This window comes from Exserohilum turcica (assembly GCF_000359705.1).
Source record: "Exserohilum turcica Et28A unplaced genomic scaffold SETTUscaffold_11, whole genome shotgun sequence".
Taxonomy (NCBI): domain Eukaryota; kingdom Fungi; phylum Ascomycota; class Dothideomycetes; order Pleosporales; family Pleosporaceae; genus Exserohilum; species Exserohilum turcicum.
This window is the reverse complement of record NW_007359926.1, coordinates 61,420-81,253: the sequence shown is the minus strand read 5'-3', so window position 1 is coordinate 81,253 and position 19,834 is coordinate 61,420. Positions and strand designations below refer to the sequence as shown.

Sequence of the window (19,834 nt, the reverse complement as noted above, 5' to 3'; positions counted from 1 at the left end):
TCCAAAGTTGTTCTTAATTACTAGCTGCTACTGTTGCGTAGGAGCTAGGGGGCTGAGCTTGAGGTTAGGTGGGCGGGGTATTTGGTTTTTCAAGGCGTCTAACTTTCTCTCTTAGTTCTTTAGAGACGTTAGATAGAGAGGAGATTTAGTCTTCTAGAATTATAGAGTTTTTTTTGTTTACTCTACTGTTCTCTATAAAGTCTCTAAAGACTTCTACAAAGTCTAGTAAACTAGTTTGCCTAGTAGGGTTGTTCTCAGCTAGGTTAGCTGCTTGGATTACTAGGTTTCTAGCAATCTCTAAGGCCTCCTTAATAGAGGTTGCCTTTGGTGTTTTCCCTACTGTAGGGTATCTTGGCACTGCTCCAATAAATGGAGAAAAATTGCTTCTTGTCCTAGTATGGGTAGGCCTAGGCGGTTCTTCTGGTTGCCTGTTAGGGCACGGCGTAGAGGCCTCCTCAGCCATCTCGATTTCTAGATTATTATCCATTAGTCGTTTGCTTGTGCCTCTAAGGTCCTTTAAGGCGAGTCTTTTTTTGTTATTTTTATTATTTTAATATGTCTGTGTTTCTTGCTAAATTTGAGCTTTAATAAGCTCCTGCGTTCCTATTAGCCCCTCTAGTCTTAGCATTAGAGCCCAAGCTCTATAAGAAAATTCTCACAGGCGTGAGATAACGAAAGAAGGACTCCTTCTTCTCCCTACTGCGCGCTAGCGCCTTAGCTGCAGGTGTTGAAAGTGCTGTTAGTCGATTCCTCGTGGTCGGTTCTCCTAGATAGCGTGCTTTCCTAGCGGTTTCCAGAAAACTCGAAGTTGGTGGTCGGAACTGACCATGTAGTTACGAGAATAACTGGCCTTTTGCGCGCAGCTATCTTTGCAGAAAAATCGTCAAGGGAGTGGCTGACCCAGGAACAGTTCTTGAGAACATGCACGAGAACAAGTCATTAATGAAATTTCAGATGTTTCTTCATCGAGCGGACCATCCTGACTCACTGCAACAATTTGATTTCACATACACTGGTGTAGGCGCGACTTCAGATCTTTCGGTGCTGCTTGGACATAGTGAGTAGATGCGTTTCTCTATCCGAGCCAGAAGCTGACCATTTTTAAATCGTCTGCTCTGTCACTTTGGTTTCGATTGGCTTGTTATTTGTACGAGGAAAATCCAGCATGATGAGGATTCTACAGAATTCAAAGAGCTAAATACTCGAAATGTTTGTATCGCCTCGATGTGATGAGATGCTTCTAGGCTCATGTGGCGCACAGGGCAAGAAGTGGCTTGTTCGGCGACGTCTCTGCACTGCCGCCACGCTTAAACTCAACTCTACCTCATTACTCTCCAAAACCTGTCCTTCTGGATGGGAGTCACAAAATGTGCTCCTGCATCGGCGGACCCTCGTTCTATTCAACGAGTTGCATTCCAAGGGCGATGGTCTCGAATTCAAGGCATGGCTTTCCAGTCCGTCTCTTTGGACTATATCGAGCTCTTCAAATACCACTGAAGACACCGAGTACACTGCAATAATGTTTCTTTATCGGTTGGTTAACCAGATATGGGAGAAGGTTGTTTCAGAGTGGAAAAATATTGTGGACCAATGTTCCGACCATATCAGGGATTTAGTAAGTACTTACACTAAGCAGGCATGCGCCACACAGCTTACACTGGTGATCAGGAAACCAAAGCCCTGGACAAAACAATCAATGTTTTGGGCTTGAAGAGCTTGCGCAAAATACATGGCGAGATTCGCTCGACTGGGCAACTTTGACCCAGCTGTTGAATGCACAAAAAAGAACAATGTTGAGAGCTCAGATCCATCTTACCAAGCTTGCCAGGGGACTCAATTTAGATGTGAGCGTAGAATCTGCCCGGCTGGATCAGGTAGGGAGTGACCTGGACGACATCGAATCTACCGTCACACAAGATTTTCCTCAGCGAGAGCAGCGCATATCCGATCTGGTACGTATTACCGGATTTGGTCCCATACCATTGGGCGGGTTCAAAGGATACAAAGTTAACATCTTGGAAAGGTATATAATATCATCAGTGTCCGTAACACTCAGGCAGCAGAAAATTACAATACCCAAATGAGGGCAGTTACATGGATTACGTTCATCTTCTTTCCTTTGATAGCTATATCGGTTAGTGAAAACCCGATGGCATGGACTCGGTGCTAATCTGTCTTAGGGAATGTTTGGCATGAATGTCGATGTTCTCGCGGATAACCCATCTATCAAGTGGTACTTCATCATTGCTGTTCCGTCCACTGCCCTTGTTGTCCTAGTGGCTGTCCTCATACGCAGGCGGAGGTTGATAAGCAAATATGTTTCGTTGAAGAGAGAAAAGCAAGCGTAGTTGTAGAGGTAGGAAAGCTTCTCCGGTTGTTGATGAGCAAGATGAGGACGAGGGTAACGATTGAAAGGCCGTGGATGTTACCATAGTCTTTGAAACGCCGGTGCTTTACACCATCTCTGTATGACACATGCGTGAATTAATATGTATCCACAGCATTAACAGAGCTAATATGCATGGATTTTGGACTACATGGTAACATGTGGGAGCCTATTCCCTGATCGCTGGAGCAGCACCGCATAAGATTTAATCAAGAGACATTAGGGTGAGAATTAGACCATGCTAGGACTTGGGCGAATGAGGGAGAAAGTGATATAGATCCCATGTCCCTCGAACAAGACCAAACCACATGGATATTGATACCGAGACCTCGGATTCAAGGTATTGTCATGGTTGTTTACATGGCTGTGTAGTCTCGAAGCACTAAGTGGCTGTCATGTAACAGTCATACGACGAGTGGGATGGGGTGCATGTAACAATGCAGGTGACCATACTTAAAATTTATTGTAACGATAAGCGCTAGCGCAGCCCTATTACGGGGTAACTTTGTTTAATGGCGCGGAGTCTTCCAATCACATGTACTACCTTCAAGTGTATATGTATGCAAGGCTAGCTTCAAGTGTATATATATATATATGTGTGCACACGCTGATGTATTGTTTAATTCATTCAAGTCACACATTGCAACATCTCTAGTCACTCATACACTTCTCCAACACTCTTTGTATTTGCCCTTTCTCATCTCACAGCCATGAAGCTATTCACTGCTCTCTTTTGTGCGCTGCTGCCCCTCAGAGTGGACATATCGATTATTCGCAGTTGACTGATCCCAACCGCGATTCCAATCGTCGTAACGGCGATGTCCCCAAGCGACCTTGCTTGCCAGAGCAGCAGTGCCGGGGTTGAAAACCAATTGTTTGACAAGGACATTGATACTGTAGGTACCATTACGTAGCTCCCCTGCTGTTTTCTCAAAACGAATCCTGTTATGGGTTCTGATGGCTAACTCGTTCACAGATTTTGTTTCCAAACTACACTTTGTGTATCTTGTTTTGGATTTTTTTTTCGATTCTTGATCGTGTACCTTGTTTTATATGCATATATATTAATATATGGGTACACACACACCAATGACCAGCTTTATTGTGCTACTGAGTTGCTGGGTGCTCGTATAGTAACAATGTCTGCTCGTTATCCTCGCCGTCAATCTTGAATGTATATGGTTTCCACCCAGCCTTGGGCAGATTGATGTCGTCGTCGCCAGACAGATACTTCATGAAGACGCCATGTGTGACAACAACAATGTCCTTCTTCTCCTTGCCGGTGAAGGATTTTGCCATTTGCTCGAGTGTTGCTCTTGCCCTTTTTGCCCTCGCTCTCACTGATTCATCGTCTGGGGCGTACGGCCCTTGTTTGGCCTCCCAGTTCTCATGCAGGCGCCCCAGGTCCAAGTTGAGGAACTCCTTGTCCAAGACTGAGGGGTGTGAGCCAGTGTCGCAAGGCATGGAGCTTCGTTCTTGCAGGTCTGCATCTAGAACGAGGGCGGCGCCGTTGTCCATGCCAAGACCCGAGGCGGGAGGGAAGTACTGTTTGCCAAGCACATGGCTGAATGCAGCCAAAGACGTCTGGATGGCACGCCGTAGTGGGGATGTAACTACGACTGCGATGCGCTCGGGACTGGGAAATGTGGTGACGAGTTGAGCAGCCTGGGTGCGGCCGAGAGAGGTCAAGGGCGGGTCGTGTTGAGAGAAGTCTTGCGAGACGTTGTGCTCGGACTCGGCGTGGCGGACGAGATAGACGGTGGACGCCATGGCCGGCGGAGAGTGCGGACACAGAGGACATGGATGGCGTGTTAAATATGCGGGGAGATGGCGCAAGAGTAGCCAAGGATGACAGCAACAGCCTCCCGCCTAATGTATACGTGATAGCACGGTGATGTTGCCCAGGGATGGCCCAGAGCGATGCATGCCAAGCAGCCATGACCTACATGCTTAGTGGCTCCACCCGCTCCACACGGGCATGACGCACGTCGCCAAAACAAACTCCTCCCTCCCATCCCATCCCATCCCATTCCATTCACGAAGCAACCACCTGTCTTTCCCGCCCTCCCCCCGCCTCCCTCCCGCCAAAGCTATCCCCCGCCTCCCACGACGCCGCCTCTCTTTTTTTCCTTTCATCTCTCTCCTCTTCTCTTGGCCCACAGCTGCTGCCGACCCGCACGCTGTCTCCAGGCGCACAATGGCACCCACAGAAGTCATTGAGCGCGACGCGCCCAATGTCGTCCCTCAGTCACACGCGCCGGCGCCCTCGTCGCGTCTGCCGCCCGCGCTGCGCGTGCCCATTCTCATCAGCCTGAACATGGGCATCAACGCGCTGCTGTGGGAGTTTGCCTCGAATTTCCTGAGCCCCGAGCTCGGCGCCATCAGCAAGGTGCCCGCCGCCGACGACATCACGTCGCTGTACTCGCCCGCCGCGCGTATCGCCATGCGCTGGCTGACGGTGTGCATGGCCTGGGGCCTCAGCTACGACTGTAAGGCCTGCCCATGCTCTGCACGCGCCGCGCGCTAACATGTCCATGCACAGTCTACGATGTGTCGGCCCTCGTCGTCCTCACGTACGCGCCCTTTGCCTACCTGCTCACCACCTTCTACCAAATCTCGCCTTTGACCGCCGCCGCCAACGTCTGCATCGAGGTCCTGTCCTTCGCCATCCCCACGTATCTGCTGCGCCCGCGCTCCCTCGCCCACAAGAACAATGCCCCCTTGCGCAACCGCTTCTTGCTCAACAGCTACCAGGTGCAGCTTTCGAGCTTCATGCTGGCCACCGGCGTCTATGTTGTGCTGCTCTGGGCCGCCCTGAAGACGGGCTCCCTCAACACCTTCCTTGTCCAGTACTTTGACATTCCCACGCTCGAAATCGCCCACCTCGAGACGCCCTTGTCCATTGTCCTCAAGACCTTTGTCGCTGGTTTCGCCGCAAAGGCCTTCCTGCTCAACCCCTCGTTTGCCGCCCAGCCCCTCCCCGGCAACCAGACACCGGCCGAGCCGTTTGACCCAGCCACTGCCACACTCCCCCAGACGATCGAGTACAATTTCTACAACTTCTCCAAGAGGACGCGCACCCTCATCCAGCAAACACTGATTCTGAACGCCTTCCTCTTTATTGGCACCGTCCAGCGGTGCATGACGCTTCTGGGCACTGATATCCTGGGCGCGGTTGGCTATGCCGGTGTGTGGGTGGCTGCCAATACCGTCATTGCCCTGTGGTTCGGCTGGGTGGGAGACACAAGCTCGGATTACGAGCCCTTGTAAAACTATATAGGCACGCGCAGCACGTTTGGCATGGGGTTGCGATGTGCGGCGACTCTCCTTGGGAGTCTGCAAGGCAGAGGAACCATGTTATTCTTAATCTTGTTACTCCTATTGTTTTTGCAACAATCATCTCCGTCTCACACCCTGTCTCTCACTCACTCACATGTGATGCGCTGAGCCTGTATTTCCATAGGGCATCATCATGCGATCATTGTTGCCATCAATTTCCATAACTCATTCTGATACCATCTCTTCGGTTGGATAATGTGCCTCCACCCCCACTAGCCTACTCGACATAAAATACCTCCTCCGTCTGTCCCCACCACCCGGGCCCCTGCCCACTCCCCTTTGCCCCATCCACAGGCGACTCTTGCATCCCGTCCGTCATGGCCCACCATTCCTGCACCTTTTTGTTCGCCGCCATGCGCGCCATGTCGGCGTCAAAGGCATTGCCAATGTATTTGAACGAAGCGAAGAGCGTTGGCCGGGGTGATAGGGAGAGATAGATGGAGTCTACAACATCATCATCAGCATTGTCTTGTTAGTAAAATCTGTTGCTTTTCTCTCTTTTTGTTTGTGCCTACATGAATGACATGCATGGGTAATAGTATGCATCTTTCTCTCTCTCTCTCTCTCTCTCTCTCCACAATATCCCTTGCTTTTCAACAAAAACACCCACATACTACCCCCCTCATTTGTTTCATGAGTGATTTCGACGTGCCGACGCAGCGCCTTTCACAACGCAGTAGGATACATACAGTCTCTTATATTCGAATCTTTGATCTGCTCCAGTACCTCGGGCCACACGGCTGCATGGCACTTTTTGTACTCTTCTATACACTCGGCCTTGAGGTACAGCCATTGCCCGATTCGCCGCGGTCCTTGGTTTGTCAATGTCATATCTTTCTTTACCCTCGCCTCAACTATATTTTTTTCTTTTCGTCTCTTTTTAAAGCGTGAATTCAATATTCGCGGGAACTACAAAGTGTGTCCTTGGGTTGATGAATTGAAGAGAAAAAAAAAGAACACTCAAAGTCTGCCTCTCTGCCGTGGTGGGGTAGCTGTCTCCTCGAGCTTGGGAGCCAGTCCCAAAACCTCTTCTCGGGCCATTGCACTCCGGAGTCGCGGTCTTGCATATGCCGAGGTAAACTGACCGAACCCCCATTAGTAACTAATAACGCCCCCCCCCCAAACCATCCTGCAACAACAGACTAATATCCAACAAAACCAGAGGCCGGTGCACGCATCCATCTACGCACCAAGTACAGCCACCAACAGCACTGCATCAGACCGAATGTAAAAGAGGAGATATTTTGTATTGCTAGTTGATACAGCTCGTCATTCATCATTGATACATCACTGTTCACATGTCCGGCCTGCGTATACACATAGCCAATTTTTCCTTACCTTTTTTTCCATCCCAATCTATCTCAATATACAAGATATGTTGACCGAGAGACCTGTCCCACTCCCCACCAAAGACACCCCAAACCGATAACTCCAAGAATGCAAATCCATGCCCAAGGCTGAACATGAACAGAACCCAAACAACACAGAGCCACTGGTGCTGTATCACGCGAGCGTCGCAAATTCAGGGCCAATGTTCGTGGAGACCGAGCCAAGCTGCGAATGGCGGATGCTTTTAGCGTCTCATTTTCCTTGGCGAGAATGTCACAAAGGATCGACTGCTCAAGTCTACTTTGTCCTCTTCCTGGGATTCGCCTGCGTCTTCTTCTTCGATGGAGTCTTTTGTATGTCTCCCTCAATGTACTTCAAAAGGTCCTCAATCTTGCGCTGATCAACACGGCTGCTTCCGCTTCGCTGACCGCCTGAGGCAGCTGCAGCATCTTTGGCCGAAGGCGCAGCAGCAGCAGGGCGGAGAGGGTTGCGACCGGGGAGCTGCATAGCACGAATGCGTCCCTTGGCAAGGTCGTTGAGCTGTTTGGCTTGGGAAACAGCACTCTGAGTGAGCTGCTCCAGCCAGCTTTCAGCTTCCTTGGTGTTGCGGTCTTCGGGGCCGAGGACCTCCTTGAAAATGTTATACGACTCACGCATGCGGTTGACACCGCCACGCATGTCCTTGTCGAGTGCAAGGGCCTGAGCAGTCTGGAAGAGCAAAGTAGCCGTGTTGATGGAGTTCTTTCCTGATACTTCTTCGCAGATGGCGAGAGATGCTTCAAACCAGATGCGAGACTCGTGGTACTGCTTCATGGATTGCAGCATCACAGCCGCGTTGTTCAGTGTTGTGATCGAGTCAGGATGGTCAGGTCCGTAGATGATCTTCCACAGCTCAAGAGCATGACGCAGATACACGAGAGCAGCCTTGGTGTTACCCGACGCATGCTCAAACAAACCCAGGTTTAGGTAAGCAAGTAGGGTGTCAGCGTGATCAACACCAAGAGTGCGCTCAGACACAATTACGGCCTTGTGTGCAAGCTCCAAAGCCGAGACCTTGTCTTCAAGGTTGAAGAGCAGGTTAGACAATGTGTGATAGGCCTTGGCTACCTCGGGGTGAAGTACACCGTAGATCTGTTCGTGCAGCTGCAGCGACTCCAGAAGCAACTCCTGTCCGAGCTCCTTTTGGTCCTGAGCAACAGACATGCGGCCGGCTTCGAGTGCCTCGTCGGCCAACAGGCTCTTTGGCGAAGCCTCCTTGATGACAGGGACAATGTTCAAAATGTCATCTGCATGGAATGTCTGTGGTGGAAGGCTCACAGTGGGGCTAGCTGTACGCGCGGGCGGTGTACTCTTGTTCTTCTTCTTTTTGCTGGAAGATGCGGTCTGGCCATTGGTCTGCGGTGGAGCCGGCTTCTCAGCCGGGGCACTGGCGGCAAAGGCATCCTTGGTGAAGGCGTATTGCTTGCTCTCCAACTGCAATCCCAACTTGAGCGAGACTTCACGAAGCATTTGCAGCTCCCTGCCAGACTCGACCCATGACTGGCCCAGGTCATACCGGTATCGGAGAGCGACCTGAGCAACGACCTCCGTCTTGAGAGTCTCTGGTGTGAGCTTCTCGAAGCTAAAGTCGGCGTTGGTGTACATTGCCTTGAGGCTAGTATCATACTCGGGCACGGGCTTGGCGCTCACATCAGCCCCTAGAAGGCAGTTGAGGAGATGCGCAGCGGCGGACGCAGCAAATGGTGCGGGCACATTGCGCAGCTTGGAGTTGGCAAAGTGCTTGAAACCACGTGCAACCATCTCTTGCACAAGGAGACGCTTCAAAGCCTGGAGCCGGGGGTCGGGCTGGTCAGCCAACTCTGCAAGCCTTCCAAGGTAGCGGATGTTTACACCCCGCTTATGCAAGAGGTTGCTCAAAGACTGTCCGTCCATTGGGAAACCAACTTCGCCATCTTTGAGCTCTGTGATCAGGCGAGGAATGACCTCGGATGTGAGGTGTTCACAAGCAGCGCGGACTTCAGCCTCATCCTGAGCCCACTCCTTCTTGTCTTCTTCAGACTGAGGGTTTTGGCCCGAGAAAACGTCGGGGTTGAGGGCAAAGGAGAAGCCGGAGATGTCGACACGCTCTTGCTCGGCATCCTCACCATCAGGCTTCTTCTTTGCGGCCTTCTTGGCAGCCTTCTTCTGTTCCTTGGTCAACTTCTTGGTCTCGGGCTTCTTTTCGGCTCCTTCTCCTTCTTCCTCAGAGTCGTCGGACTCGTCGGACTCTTCTTCCTCTTCAGACTCCTCTTCCTCGCTCTCCTCATCCTCGGCTTCCTTCTTGGCCGAACTTTCGGCCTTTTTGGCAAGCTCATTCTTGACGTATTCGCGCAGCTTGAGTCTACCATAAGACTCAACAAGCTCCGGACGAAGTGTGGCCATTCGGTGGGGGTAGTCCTTGTCTTTCGGCTTTGACTCGCCCTCCTCCGCAGGCTCAGTCCAGTATGCCTCGATCCACGAGATATCGAGCGGGGTGAGGCGGTACAGATCCAATGCGTACCGCCTACCATCAGTACCGATCAAGCCCTTGGTCTCGACACTGCCCTCCAGCTCGTGGCGAACATTGTCCTTGTCCCAGACTGGATGTCTCTTGACACGCAGAGCCTTGGATAGCTGTTCAAAGAGGGGGACGAAGGACTTGTCATCTGCTACGATTTCCTTGCCCTCGACCGCACCGTAATCGATCTGGTGCTCACCAGGATCGCGCTGTTTGAAGATACCAGGGACGATACTCTGGCCCACAATGCGCTTGCCTTGGTAGTCGACAACGACGGTTCCCGAGGTGAAGAGGTTGGGGATGTCGAGGTTGTTGACAGCACGCACACCAAATACGTCTTTGCCCACAGCAACACGCGCTGCTTCATCGCCGCCTTCGGCGCCAAACGTGCCCACACCATCAGCACCAAACGAGTAGAAGATGTTGTTGTAGACGAAAATTTGCGCATCCTTGGCCTCTGTGGGGTTCAGAGGTGCAATCTCTCCGCGAGCGACCAACATGGCGCCACGAGTGGCGGCATCGTTGTAGTCGGCAAAGAGCTTCGAAGTGAGGCGCTCGCGGAAAACGCGGTCGTGGACAGCCTCCTTGGGCATCTCGCGGGTGGACTGGAACTCCTCGTTCCAGTCGCGGAGAGTCTCGGTGTTCTCGACACCCGAAATCAAGTAGCTCTCTTGTGTTCGGGCGAGATCTGGCTGGTGTGGAGTAAGCGCGGAAGTTGGCGCAGGAACAAGCCATGGGTTCGCGGGGATGGCATTGGAGAGCTGGAAGATGGTAAGCAGTTCCTTCTTCGCATTGTGCTCCAGCAGTTCCGGGAACGTGGTGCGGAAAGAGGGCGAAAGCTCTTCGAGCAGCGTCAGGAGAGAGTGGGCGCGCTTGTCCTTTGGCGCCTGGCGCGGGAAGGGGTCGAAGCTGGCGTTGGACGACTTGTTGACGTAGAAGCCCGAGACATGGCTGGTGATGTGATGCTGCTCATTCTCATTGGTGGTAACTACAAGATACAGCAGGTGGCCCTTGGAGCGGAGGTGGTACGGGGGAGGGTTCCAGGGCGAGACGGCAATGGACTTGATGGTCTTGGGGGCGGCTTCTGGGGGCGGGGGAAGCAGGTTCTTGACGGCTCCAGTAGACTTGAAGTCGTAGTCGGCCAAGGGCGACTGCTCGGGGCCGTCTTGCTTGGGCTTCAGGATGTGCTCATGGCCCACGGTGTCGTGCAGCGAAAGACCGGCCATGAGGCCGTGCAGCGCATCGGTTCGGTCGCCCGCCGCTCCAATGAGCTCGCGCACGCGCACGACATGGAGCCGGGCTTCCTTCTCCGTGTATGGATCCTCGACCAGAGTCAGGACCGAGTTGGGCTTCAGGTCCCTGACCTCGGACAGCTCGACATAGTCGTTGATGCGCTCGCCGTTGTGCTCGAGGTGGAAGCACGAGTACTGGAACGTGTGCGGCATCTCGATGATGGACTGGCGGAGATCCTGCACCTGCTCGGCCGTCGAGATGGTCATGGGCATCTCGAAGGGCTCGTGGGGCAGCTTGATGGTGACCTGCATGATGTCTTGTCGTCATTAGTTTTTTTTCTTGTCTTTCTCTGTCCGTCTTGCGCGGGCCATGGCGGGCCGCGAAGGGCACCTACTGTCTGGCTGCTGGCCATTGGCCCCGTCTTCGTGCTCTGGGCCATCCGCCGGACCGGGAGGCGTCTGCTCGCTGCCAGGCGCCGTGTCGACTGGGGCGGCTTCGGCCGTGGCCTTGTTGGCGTCGTTTGTGCTGGCGGCCATGGTTGGCGGGGCTTGTTCGAGGAGCGCCAGGGCCCGGGCAGAGGACGACTGTGCAGGCAAGGAATTGGTCTAGGCGATCAGTGGCAATTGCAGGATGAAGGCATTGACTGGCAACGGCATGCGTTGAGGTGTAGGAGAAAGGGAGGAGGAGGCGGGGAGCTGGTCGGTCATGTCTCCAGAATATTTTTCTCAAGAGGGCCGGGATGGTCCGCTAAGCCTGCGCTGCACTCCACTTTGCAAGACGCACACCACCGCCCGCATCTGTCCATCCATGCCGCCGCGCCGACTCGCGCGTCTTGCGCAGGCATTGGCCGTGCCGGTGGGCAGAAGGCGCCTCGTCTGCTGTGCCCTCGTGCTCTGCTGCGCCCTGCCCACAGCCGACGGCGTGGACGTGGTGGGGTCGTCGGCTACGGATGCCCTGCCATATGTACGTACTGATCCTGTCCTACGTACCCTCGCCCACTCGCTCCGTGTATTTGTTTACTGAATGCCACCATGGACGTGCTTGACATGGCTCATTTGCTCCTGGGCGTGTGTAGTTGACATGTGCCGCCACCGCAACAGTACCCATACTTAGATACTTGCTTGCTGCTGCACTGCCTCAGGCCTTGGCGCACGCACTCGGCCCGCTATTACAGCGTCCCGCCCTTTTGCGCCGTTGCCCCGTCCTGTCGTCCGCCGCATTCATTCACTCATTTGTTCATTCATTTCATTCACTCACTTGCTCGTTCTTCATCCATCCTTGTCTTCGCCCATCTCGCCAGTCATTCTTTTCGCTTTCCTTCGTCCAGTGGCCTGGAAGCGCGCGCTTGAGCGGCACCAGCGTTTGATACCTGGCTGCCCACGCACGCACGCGACCCCCCGCGCCGCCGACAGCCGCTGTAATAATGCTAATGCTACGGCCCTTGCTGAGGGCCAAAACAACGCGTTTCCCCGTCGCGTCCCGGCGACTGTCGTTCGCATACCCGTCTCCGCAGGCTGGCCTGCTGCCGAGGACCCGATTATGTCAGCCTCGGTTGGCCCGCGCTCTGAGTGGCCAGTCGGGCCCTCCTGCTCCTGGCAACGAGGCGCCCAATCCCGTCGACGATGCGGCTGAGCGCCTGGAGGAAGAGGAAGAGGAAGAAGAAAAAGACAGCAAGCGCGAAGCCAAAAAGAGTGCATGGCGAGGCACCGCCTGGAAAATGTTCGAGGCCGCTGCCACAACCGGAGCGAGCATCTTCATCCTGGGCTGCGTGGGCATTGGATATACCAAGTACTACAAGTGGAATGTCCTCGAAAAGATGGAGAATGCCTTTCGCCCTGGCGATCCCGTGCTGGAGCTTGCAGCAAGCGGCAAGGAAATGCCCAAAGCCGGAGAGCCCACCCGGCTTCAAGCCACCAAAGACAGCGTCGATGGTGATGATGAACACTATGATCGGTGGATCCCACGTGATGAGCAGGAGAAGATTGACAAAATCGTCTGGGGTGAAACCAAGGGGCGCTACCATCTGCTGATTGGGGAAAAGGGAACGGGCAAGACGTCTATGCTGATCGACGCCATGGATAAAATCCATGGCGAAGGATGCTCCATGATGGAAGCCCATGCTGACCTCGAGGTCTTCCGTGTCCGCCTAGGCCGATGCCTTGATTTTGAATACCACGAGGACAATATCGGGTCACTCTTCTCTATTCGTGGACCACGTGATGCCGGCCCCATTCTCGACATTGAGCGCGCCTTCAACAAGCTGGAAAAGGTGGCCCTGAAGCGCCGCGCGACAGTTGGCCGGCCACTGATTCTGATCATCAACTCGGCCCATCTGATCAGGGATGACGAGGATGGCAGGGATCTCCTTGAGCTAATCCAACAACGTGCTGAGCAATGGGCCGCCTCCAATCTTGCAACTGTCATTATCAACTCGGACAAGTACTGGGTCTTTGAGCGGCTCAAGCAATATGCCACGCGCATGGAGGTACACCAAATCAAAGACCTCTCCAAAGACCGCGCTATGCAAGCTCTGAGAAACTACCGTATGAAGTACTATGGTGAGAGGGTAAAGGAATCCATCCTCGAGGAGGTCTACGACAAGATAGGCGGCCGTCTCACCTTTCTCAACCGTGTCGCGAAATCCGAGAACATGATTGCCAAATGCGACCACATTTGTGAAATGGAAAGGATTTGGTTCTTGAACAACTGTGCCATTCTCGGCGCGGAAATGGACGACGATGTCATGGATCAACAAAAGTATGCGGTATGTCATGTTCAGCCATGGCATTGGCTGTCTGATACTAATGGGAAAACAGTCTACTGCCATGGTCTTAGCCTATGCTCTCTACAAGGGCTGGAAAGAGATGGACACCAACTACGATCCCAAAGAAGGTCATATTCTCCCTTGTATACCGCTGCACCGGGCACGCTACATTATGACTCGCTCCGATTTTATTCGCCAACATCATGATCTATCCATCTTCTCCATCGACTCGCATGCCGTTGTTCGCGCCGACTCGGTTCCCATGCAGCGTGCTTTCAACGAGATTTGCTCGGAACCCGGATTTGAAAAGTTCCTAGAAGCAACGCTGGATCGCATCGGAGATATCGAGTCGCTCGGTCGTACCAAGGAAATCACCTTCAAGGATCTTTGGGATGGTGGCAAGTACAAGATTACCACCAAGAACAAGAAGGGCGAGGTGCAGGGCGAGGTGGAAATGGAGACTGTGCCAGCCAAGTCTGATGATGATGATGATGATGATGGCGACGACACGGACGAGAAATGAGCGTAGCCACGGCCTCTGCTCAAAGTAATGGGAAATATAGCAGAAAGGTCAAGGCAGGGTATGGCGAGAGTCTTGATGTATTGTATATTGGTGGGTGGGTCTTTAGTCTTCAACATGCACGGCGCGGGTAGACGTTTTGTGGGATGCTAGGCTGTAGTGGTTTTTTGTAGATTTTCCTATGTATGTACTCAATACCATTGATCATTTTGAGCGACGTGGCTGTCTTGTAGCATATCCAGTAACAAAATGTTGTTTCTTGTATATCATCTTCTGTTTTCTTTTGCGTAAATAGCGTTCATTCACACGAGCATGTTAGGCGTGAGTTGCTTACACCATATATTTTTGGGGTAGAACATATATGTTATCAGTTTCAGAGTTGCTCGTGTGGCATGTTGTCCTAAGCTCTCCATCAAGATGGGCTTTGTCTGGACCAAACTGGATCCTCTGTGTTTTTTTTCTTTCGAGAGATTCTCTCACCAACATGTTATTCGGTAGAGGTAAGTAGATGAGTTGCACATGACATGAAATATTATTCTCATTTTCGAGTGAGCGATATATATATATATATATATCCTGAATTTTCAAGTGGGCTAATTCAACACGTTTTCTACACTCGATAAAAGAAAAAATTCACTTCAAATCATGGACGAACTTTGTAGTATTAGTGATTCGTTTTTGTCACATTTTCTCCAACTAGGTATAGACTTTGACAAAAAAAAAAAAAAAAAACCCCAAGAGAGAGCCCTTGCAGTTCACTTTGATGTAACCATGCAAGACCAAGAGAAGAAGGTGACGGGTGAAACGTTTAATGTCTTCTCTGCATGGCTCGATGTCATGTACACTGTAATTAAATTTCATCTAGGCAAGATCCAAAATCGTCCTTGACACTCTTTACGAATTCAAGTTTTTTTTTCTTTCTCAAGTAACCAACTCTCGTGTATAACACCCTTTATTTCTTCATCCCTTTCTTCTGTCATTTTTTCTTCCCCAAACATATGCATGACATAACTCTGAGGAATAAAATGTCCTAATCAAACTTTTGCTGAACTCGCTTTGGATATGCATTCAATACATAGATCGATAATGAACCGCCGTAAACGGCACAAAGACAAAATCAAGGCCAAAAACAATGATCAACCAACAAGGCAAATGGGCCTTGGGAACTAGCTCCAAACCAAAAAACGGCAGTCGGACAGATAGATGAAGTGAAAAAAAGGCATCCAAAAGCATGTGGGTGCATATTCATGGCCGTATTCACAACATGCATGACGACATGCTAAGGTTACTATGCACAGAGGCTACCTTGTTCAAGGCTAGCGGGGCTGTGACTTGGGTTTATCACCCAAAAAATCAAAGTTGCGGATGTTTACATCAGAGTTACGGGTGTTTGGATCAAAGTTACGGATATTTATTGGATGAAAAACTATATGTTGCTTGTGTGCATGCATGCATGTGGTAGCACACTGATAACCCATGCTTGGCTACCTGGTTGAAACACGGCACGGCAACTCAATCGAAAAAGGTGAGGTATCATGGCCGATTTTCTGCGAGGCAGGCAGGCGGATGAGCGGGAGAATAATCATACCAGTCAGCAAGCACATACCCGACGCTCGGAAGAGGCGACACCACACACGACACACACACACGCCAGGGATGATGGCGTGGCCCTGTCAGACGGGGGAAGGTGGGGGGCCCTTTGCTATGGGAAACTCGGAATCAACATCCGACGACTGGGTTGCCGGGGTGGTAGCCATGGACTAGGTTTGGATAGCGTTGTGATACGTATGTAGTACATACATGTATGCACAATACGAAGCTGCTGCTGCAAAGTAAAGCTTCGGGGAGCGGGCATCCAGTCACAAGAGCAGGTTGTCCGAATGGGTTCGGTCGGACACAATCAAGGTTGCGGTCGTTGTGCGAGGAACACATGTTCGACCATGTGGGCAAAGCGGGCTTTGTGTGCGTCTGACATGGTACTATAATCTTACACAGCATGTTACCGCATGTGTGACAGCATGTTACCTGGCTGGGGTGAGGGGTGACGAGCGAGGGTGGCGAAGCGGGGATTGCGCGTTGCTTGGGTCTAGGTACTTGGGATGGGCTATTTTTTTCTCTTCTTGGTCGCCAGCACCACGGTGACCGAGGTCATACTTACTACATTGCCATGGCCCCCAGGCATGGATGAATCTAATTTACCATTCTGATAGCGCGTCAGTGCAGGCCAGGGTACCTTTTGAGAAAGTGCCTACGTATTCGTGTCCATGACTGTGCCGAATTGGGGTTAAAGCTCACTTGCATGTAGCTGCTAGTAGAACCCTTGAGATACGAACGTGTAAGCAAGTAGTAGAATGGGGTAGCTATGACGAGTATCTCGGTAGTCAGCAGCAGCGACGAGGGTAGTGCAGTCAGCTCACTTTTTGCAACCTGCAACCTGCAACCTTGGCCACGGCCAAAGCTGTCGATAACGCGAGCAAGCCACCGACCTGCAGGTTGCATGCACCGCGTCACAAAGCTAAATGGCGTGTGTACCAAGAATCGTGTGCGCCATCGAGGATACAGCTCGCAACCTGACAATTGGCGTTCCCTGTGGACGCGGAGAAGGTGCTAATTTTAGGCATGACGAGAAGAAGAAGAAGAAGAAGAAGAAGAAGAAGAAGAAGAGAGACAAGCGTACATGGCGATACTTGGTAGGCTTGGATCTGTAAAGGCTTTTTTCCAAGATTGTACAGCTACATGTGCATGTGGCTTGCAGGCGGAGTGGCGCCCGACGGCTGCACTTTGCGAAGACCAAGATGCTACTAGTAGGAGCCTTTTTTCTGTTTTTTTGCTTTTGCTTTTGATGAGGCGCGTTTGCTAATCAGTGGCTGGAGGCAGGATTGATAAAATTCCAGGGTAATAATCATAAGAGGATGACACAGATAGGCTTCTAGAGGAGGGGGGGGGGTGACAGGCAAGGTTTAGGCCACTAACCTACTGTGCCCCTACACGTACCGAATAGCCCCGGAGCAAATAGTATCGTCGAGATCGACAGAGGAAATTTCGCATGGTGCGACAAACGATCGAGTCGTGACAGTATTGCGGGACTGGCACGCGAAATGCTACAGGGCTACCGGGCGACAGGGTACACGATCGGAGGCGTGGTGGCATTGTGCAGCCCAAATGCAAGTCGACGAGTGGTGGGATTGGGCGCCAGTGCCGGTGCGAGGAGATCACAAGGGTTAGGTGCAGAGGTGAAGGCAATCCCTGCCGATCGCTCCCAAGCGGGCGCCGGGGAGAGTTTGCGCAGGTCCGAGACAAAGCATGTGTGTGTGTGTGTGTGATTGCTTGTAGGAGGAGGGGCTAGCATGAGGGAGGACAAAGACAGCGTCTTGCCTGCTTTGAGACGATGGTGAGCCGTTTGCGGATTAGAGGATTAGGGCCGAATGGGGCGAGCGAGCAGCGTGAGGAGGAGAGGGAGCGCCAGGTCAGCCTCTATATTATGGAGAATGAAGCCATGTGTCCTGACGTGGGCGTGGGCTCCACCGGCTAATTCAGTCGAGCGGGCCTTGTCAGTGGCCGGGCAGGCGCAGGCGCAGGCGCAGGCGGAATTTCTCCTTTCTGACGGCGTAAAGTTGATCCAGGCGCACACGCACGGCGGCGGCCAGGAGTCAGTGGCACAGAGTTTCGGCGACGCGGCTTGCGGGCGCACTTCCAGTAGTCAGGCGAAGATCCACAGCACAAAGGTGTTCCACGTGTTGGCAGGGTTGTCTTTGCAGCTGTTGATCCTTTTCGAGAAAGCGGCCCTGGCCTCGCTTCCACCAACATGGACTTCCGCTGCACGCTGTGCAGTAGCGCGCCCAAAGCGGGCGTGCCAACAGCCGTTCGGGCCCACCTTCCCACCTCCCCGCAAGCCCTCAGCGTGCCATCATAATTTCGACAAACTTCTCCGTCGACGGGGCCCGTGGCGCCAGCCCAGTGCGCCTGTCAACTTTGGCCTCGCCTGCCAGCGACCGCGCTGCTAGCAAGAACCGTTTGCTCGTTCTTCCTTGCAGTCGTGTCGTGCTTCAGGTGCGCTGCGCCGCCGCCGACTGATGCAACGGCAGGCGGCGGCGCCCCAATGGACCCTGCCATGTAGCGAGGGGGCGAGCGTCAGGCTGGACTGCACACTTGCACTTGGGACATGGCACATGGTATGCGTGCATGCCATCAGCCCATCCGTTAGTCAGTAGGCAAACAGCCAGCCAGCCAGCCAGCCTGTCGGGCATGGCTGGGCACATGGCGTACTTACATGGACGAGCGAGCATGGGCTGGAGATCACAAGGTTTTGAGACCTCTCGCCCTGTCCTCCCTGCCCTGCCCTGCCCTGCCCACCACCCCCCCATGCCGGCGTCCAAGGCTCGCGAGGCAGGTTTCAGCAGGCCACGGTCGACGTGGGCAGGATGCGACTCCATGTGCCTGGAGCAGAGCGAGCGTCATGGTGACTGAAGGCGTGGCAGCAAACATTATCGGCTATGCAAACGGCATGCAACCCACAGGCGGCGTCGCGTGGCTGTCGGCTTGTTTTCCACCTGGAAAAAAGATAGGGCAGGATGCCCTGGGTACTTGTCTCAGGCTAAGTGAGGTGCTTCAGCCCCTGGTCCACCCACTATGGACAAGGGGAGCCTTTGGGGTTGCAGCCAATCACGAGGGCTGCAGCCAGCGAATTTAGCAGCCAGTGGCATAACGGCAGCATTCTGGCCAATGTGTAGACAACAAGCGGTGCGGAATAAGCCTAAATGAGCACACGCAGGCCATGGCCGCCTCTATACCCGAGGCACGTCGCGGCGGCGGCGACGGCGACCTGACGCAGGCGGAAACGAGGGAGCGGGTGCGCGGGCACCGGTCAAATGGTTGCCAGAGCAGCAGGATACGATGGGTCGATGGGGGTGGATAGGTCCATGGATGGATGGATGGATGGATGGATGGCTGGTACATGGAACGAGAGTGCAGACGGCTACGTGCAGAGGATCCGTGGGTTTGGAGGCGCGGAAGGCTGCGAGGGTTCCGGTAGTCTGTGTGCCAGGGCGACGCGTCTGACGGCGCGCAGCAGCCAGCAGGCAGACGTGGCGCTGGCCCAAGAGAAGAAGGAGCACAGGTTCCGTGCCTGGCTGCCTGTGTGGGTGTGTGGGCGTGTGGGCGTGGGCGTGGGCGTGGGCGTGGGCGTGCAACCTCCTGGGAAAAACAAGCTGCATGGGCGCGACTCAGCGGGTGCGATCGCCTTCCAAAGCATTCGAGAACAAAACAGCCGAGTGAGCATAGGTGTACTGTGTGAGTGGCGCGGGGCGCACAGAGAGAGCCGCGCATCGCCCTCATTACGGAAGTCGATGGGGGTCGAGGTGGTTCATTTTTTTTTCTCTCTCGTGCAATCGGCGTGCTGAGCGGTAGTTGGATACGGTGAGCTGGGGGGGGGTTTGTGAGTAAGAGGGGTGTGTGAGCTGGGAGGGGGGGGAAGGTGAGCGAGTGACAGGGCGTGGGAGGATTTGTTTTGGACGGGGGTAGAGGGGGGGGCCACGGTAAATGGAAGTGCAGCGTGTTGGAGTAGGTGTAGGAGGTGGAGGTAGAGGCGGTGGAGGCGGTGGCAGTGGTGATGATGATGATGATGGCGGTGATGGCGGCGGTGTTGGTGTTGGTGGTGTGGCGGGAGGGGGTGTGGGCGATGATGCATCGGTTCGCGTGGCGGCGGCAAAGGGGTGGGTGAGTGTGGGT

General features: G+C 53.3%; 6 protein-coding genes across 6 annotated transcripts; 3 read left to right on the top strand and 3 right to left on the bottom strand.

Annotated features, from left to right (window-relative positions):
* Nucleotides 1-1,207: 1,207 nt before the first annotated feature.
* On the top strand, nt 1,208-1,711 carry SETTUDRAFT_36674 (uncharacterized protein; the record flags this gene model as incomplete). The annotated part of the gene is made up of 2 exons (XM_008023673.1): nt 1,208-1,615; nt 1,637-1,711. 2 exons carry the CDS (start codon nt 1,208-1,210, stop codon nt 1,709-1,711), a joined length of 483 nt encoding a protein of 160 aa, XP_008021864.1.
* A 1,702-nt stretch (nt 1,712-3,413) lies between these two features.
* Nucleotides 3,414-4,156, bottom strand: SETTUDRAFT_145461 (uncharacterized protein; the record flags this gene model as incomplete). Its single annotated transcript, XM_008023768.1, has 1 exon — nt 3,414-4,156. The coding sequence occupies one exon, from the start codon at nt 4,154-4,156 to the stop codon at nt 3,494-3,496; it is 663 nt and encodes a 220-aa protein (XP_008021959.1). The 3' UTR covers nt 3,414-3,493.
* Nucleotides 4,157-4,464: 308 nt separating this feature from the next.
* Nucleotides 4,465-5,965, top strand: SETTUDRAFT_166984 (uncharacterized protein). Its single transcript, XM_008023767.1, has 2 exons — nt 4,465-4,875; nt 4,929-5,965. The coding sequence occupies exons 1-2, from the start codon at nt 4,584-4,586 to the stop codon at nt 5,654-5,656; spliced, it is 1,020 nt and encodes a 339-aa protein (XP_008021958.1). The 5' UTR covers nt 4,465-4,583; the 3' UTR covers nt 5,657-5,965.
* On the bottom strand, nt 5,943-6,556 carry SETTUDRAFT_25286 (uncharacterized protein; the record flags this gene model as incomplete). Its single annotated transcript, XM_008023616.1, has 2 exons — nt 5,943-6,169; nt 6,415-6,556. 2 exons carry the CDS (start codon nt 6,554-6,556, stop codon nt 5,943-5,945), a joined length of 369 nt encoding a protein of 122 aa, XP_008021807.1.
* Nucleotides 6,557-6,963: 407 nt separating this feature from the next.
* Nucleotides 6,964-11,359, bottom strand: SETTUDRAFT_145456 (uncharacterized protein; the record flags this gene model as incomplete). The annotated part of the gene is made up of 2 exons (XM_008023766.1): nt 6,964-11,139; nt 11,218-11,359. 2 exons carry the CDS (start codon nt 11,357-11,359, stop codon nt 7,352-7,354), a joined length of 3,930 nt encoding a protein of 1,309 aa, XP_008021957.1. The 3' UTR covers nt 6,964-7,351.
* An 893-nt stretch (nt 11,360-12,252) lies between these two features.
* On the top strand, nt 12,253-14,110 carry SETTUDRAFT_103193 (uncharacterized protein; the record flags this gene model as incomplete). Its single annotated transcript, XM_008023765.1, has 2 exons — nt 12,253-13,587; nt 13,640-14,110. 2 exons carry the CDS (start codon nt 12,253-12,255, stop codon nt 14,108-14,110), a joined length of 1,806 nt encoding a protein of 601 aa, XP_008021956.1.
* Nucleotides 14,111-19,834: the final 5,724 nt, after the last annotated feature.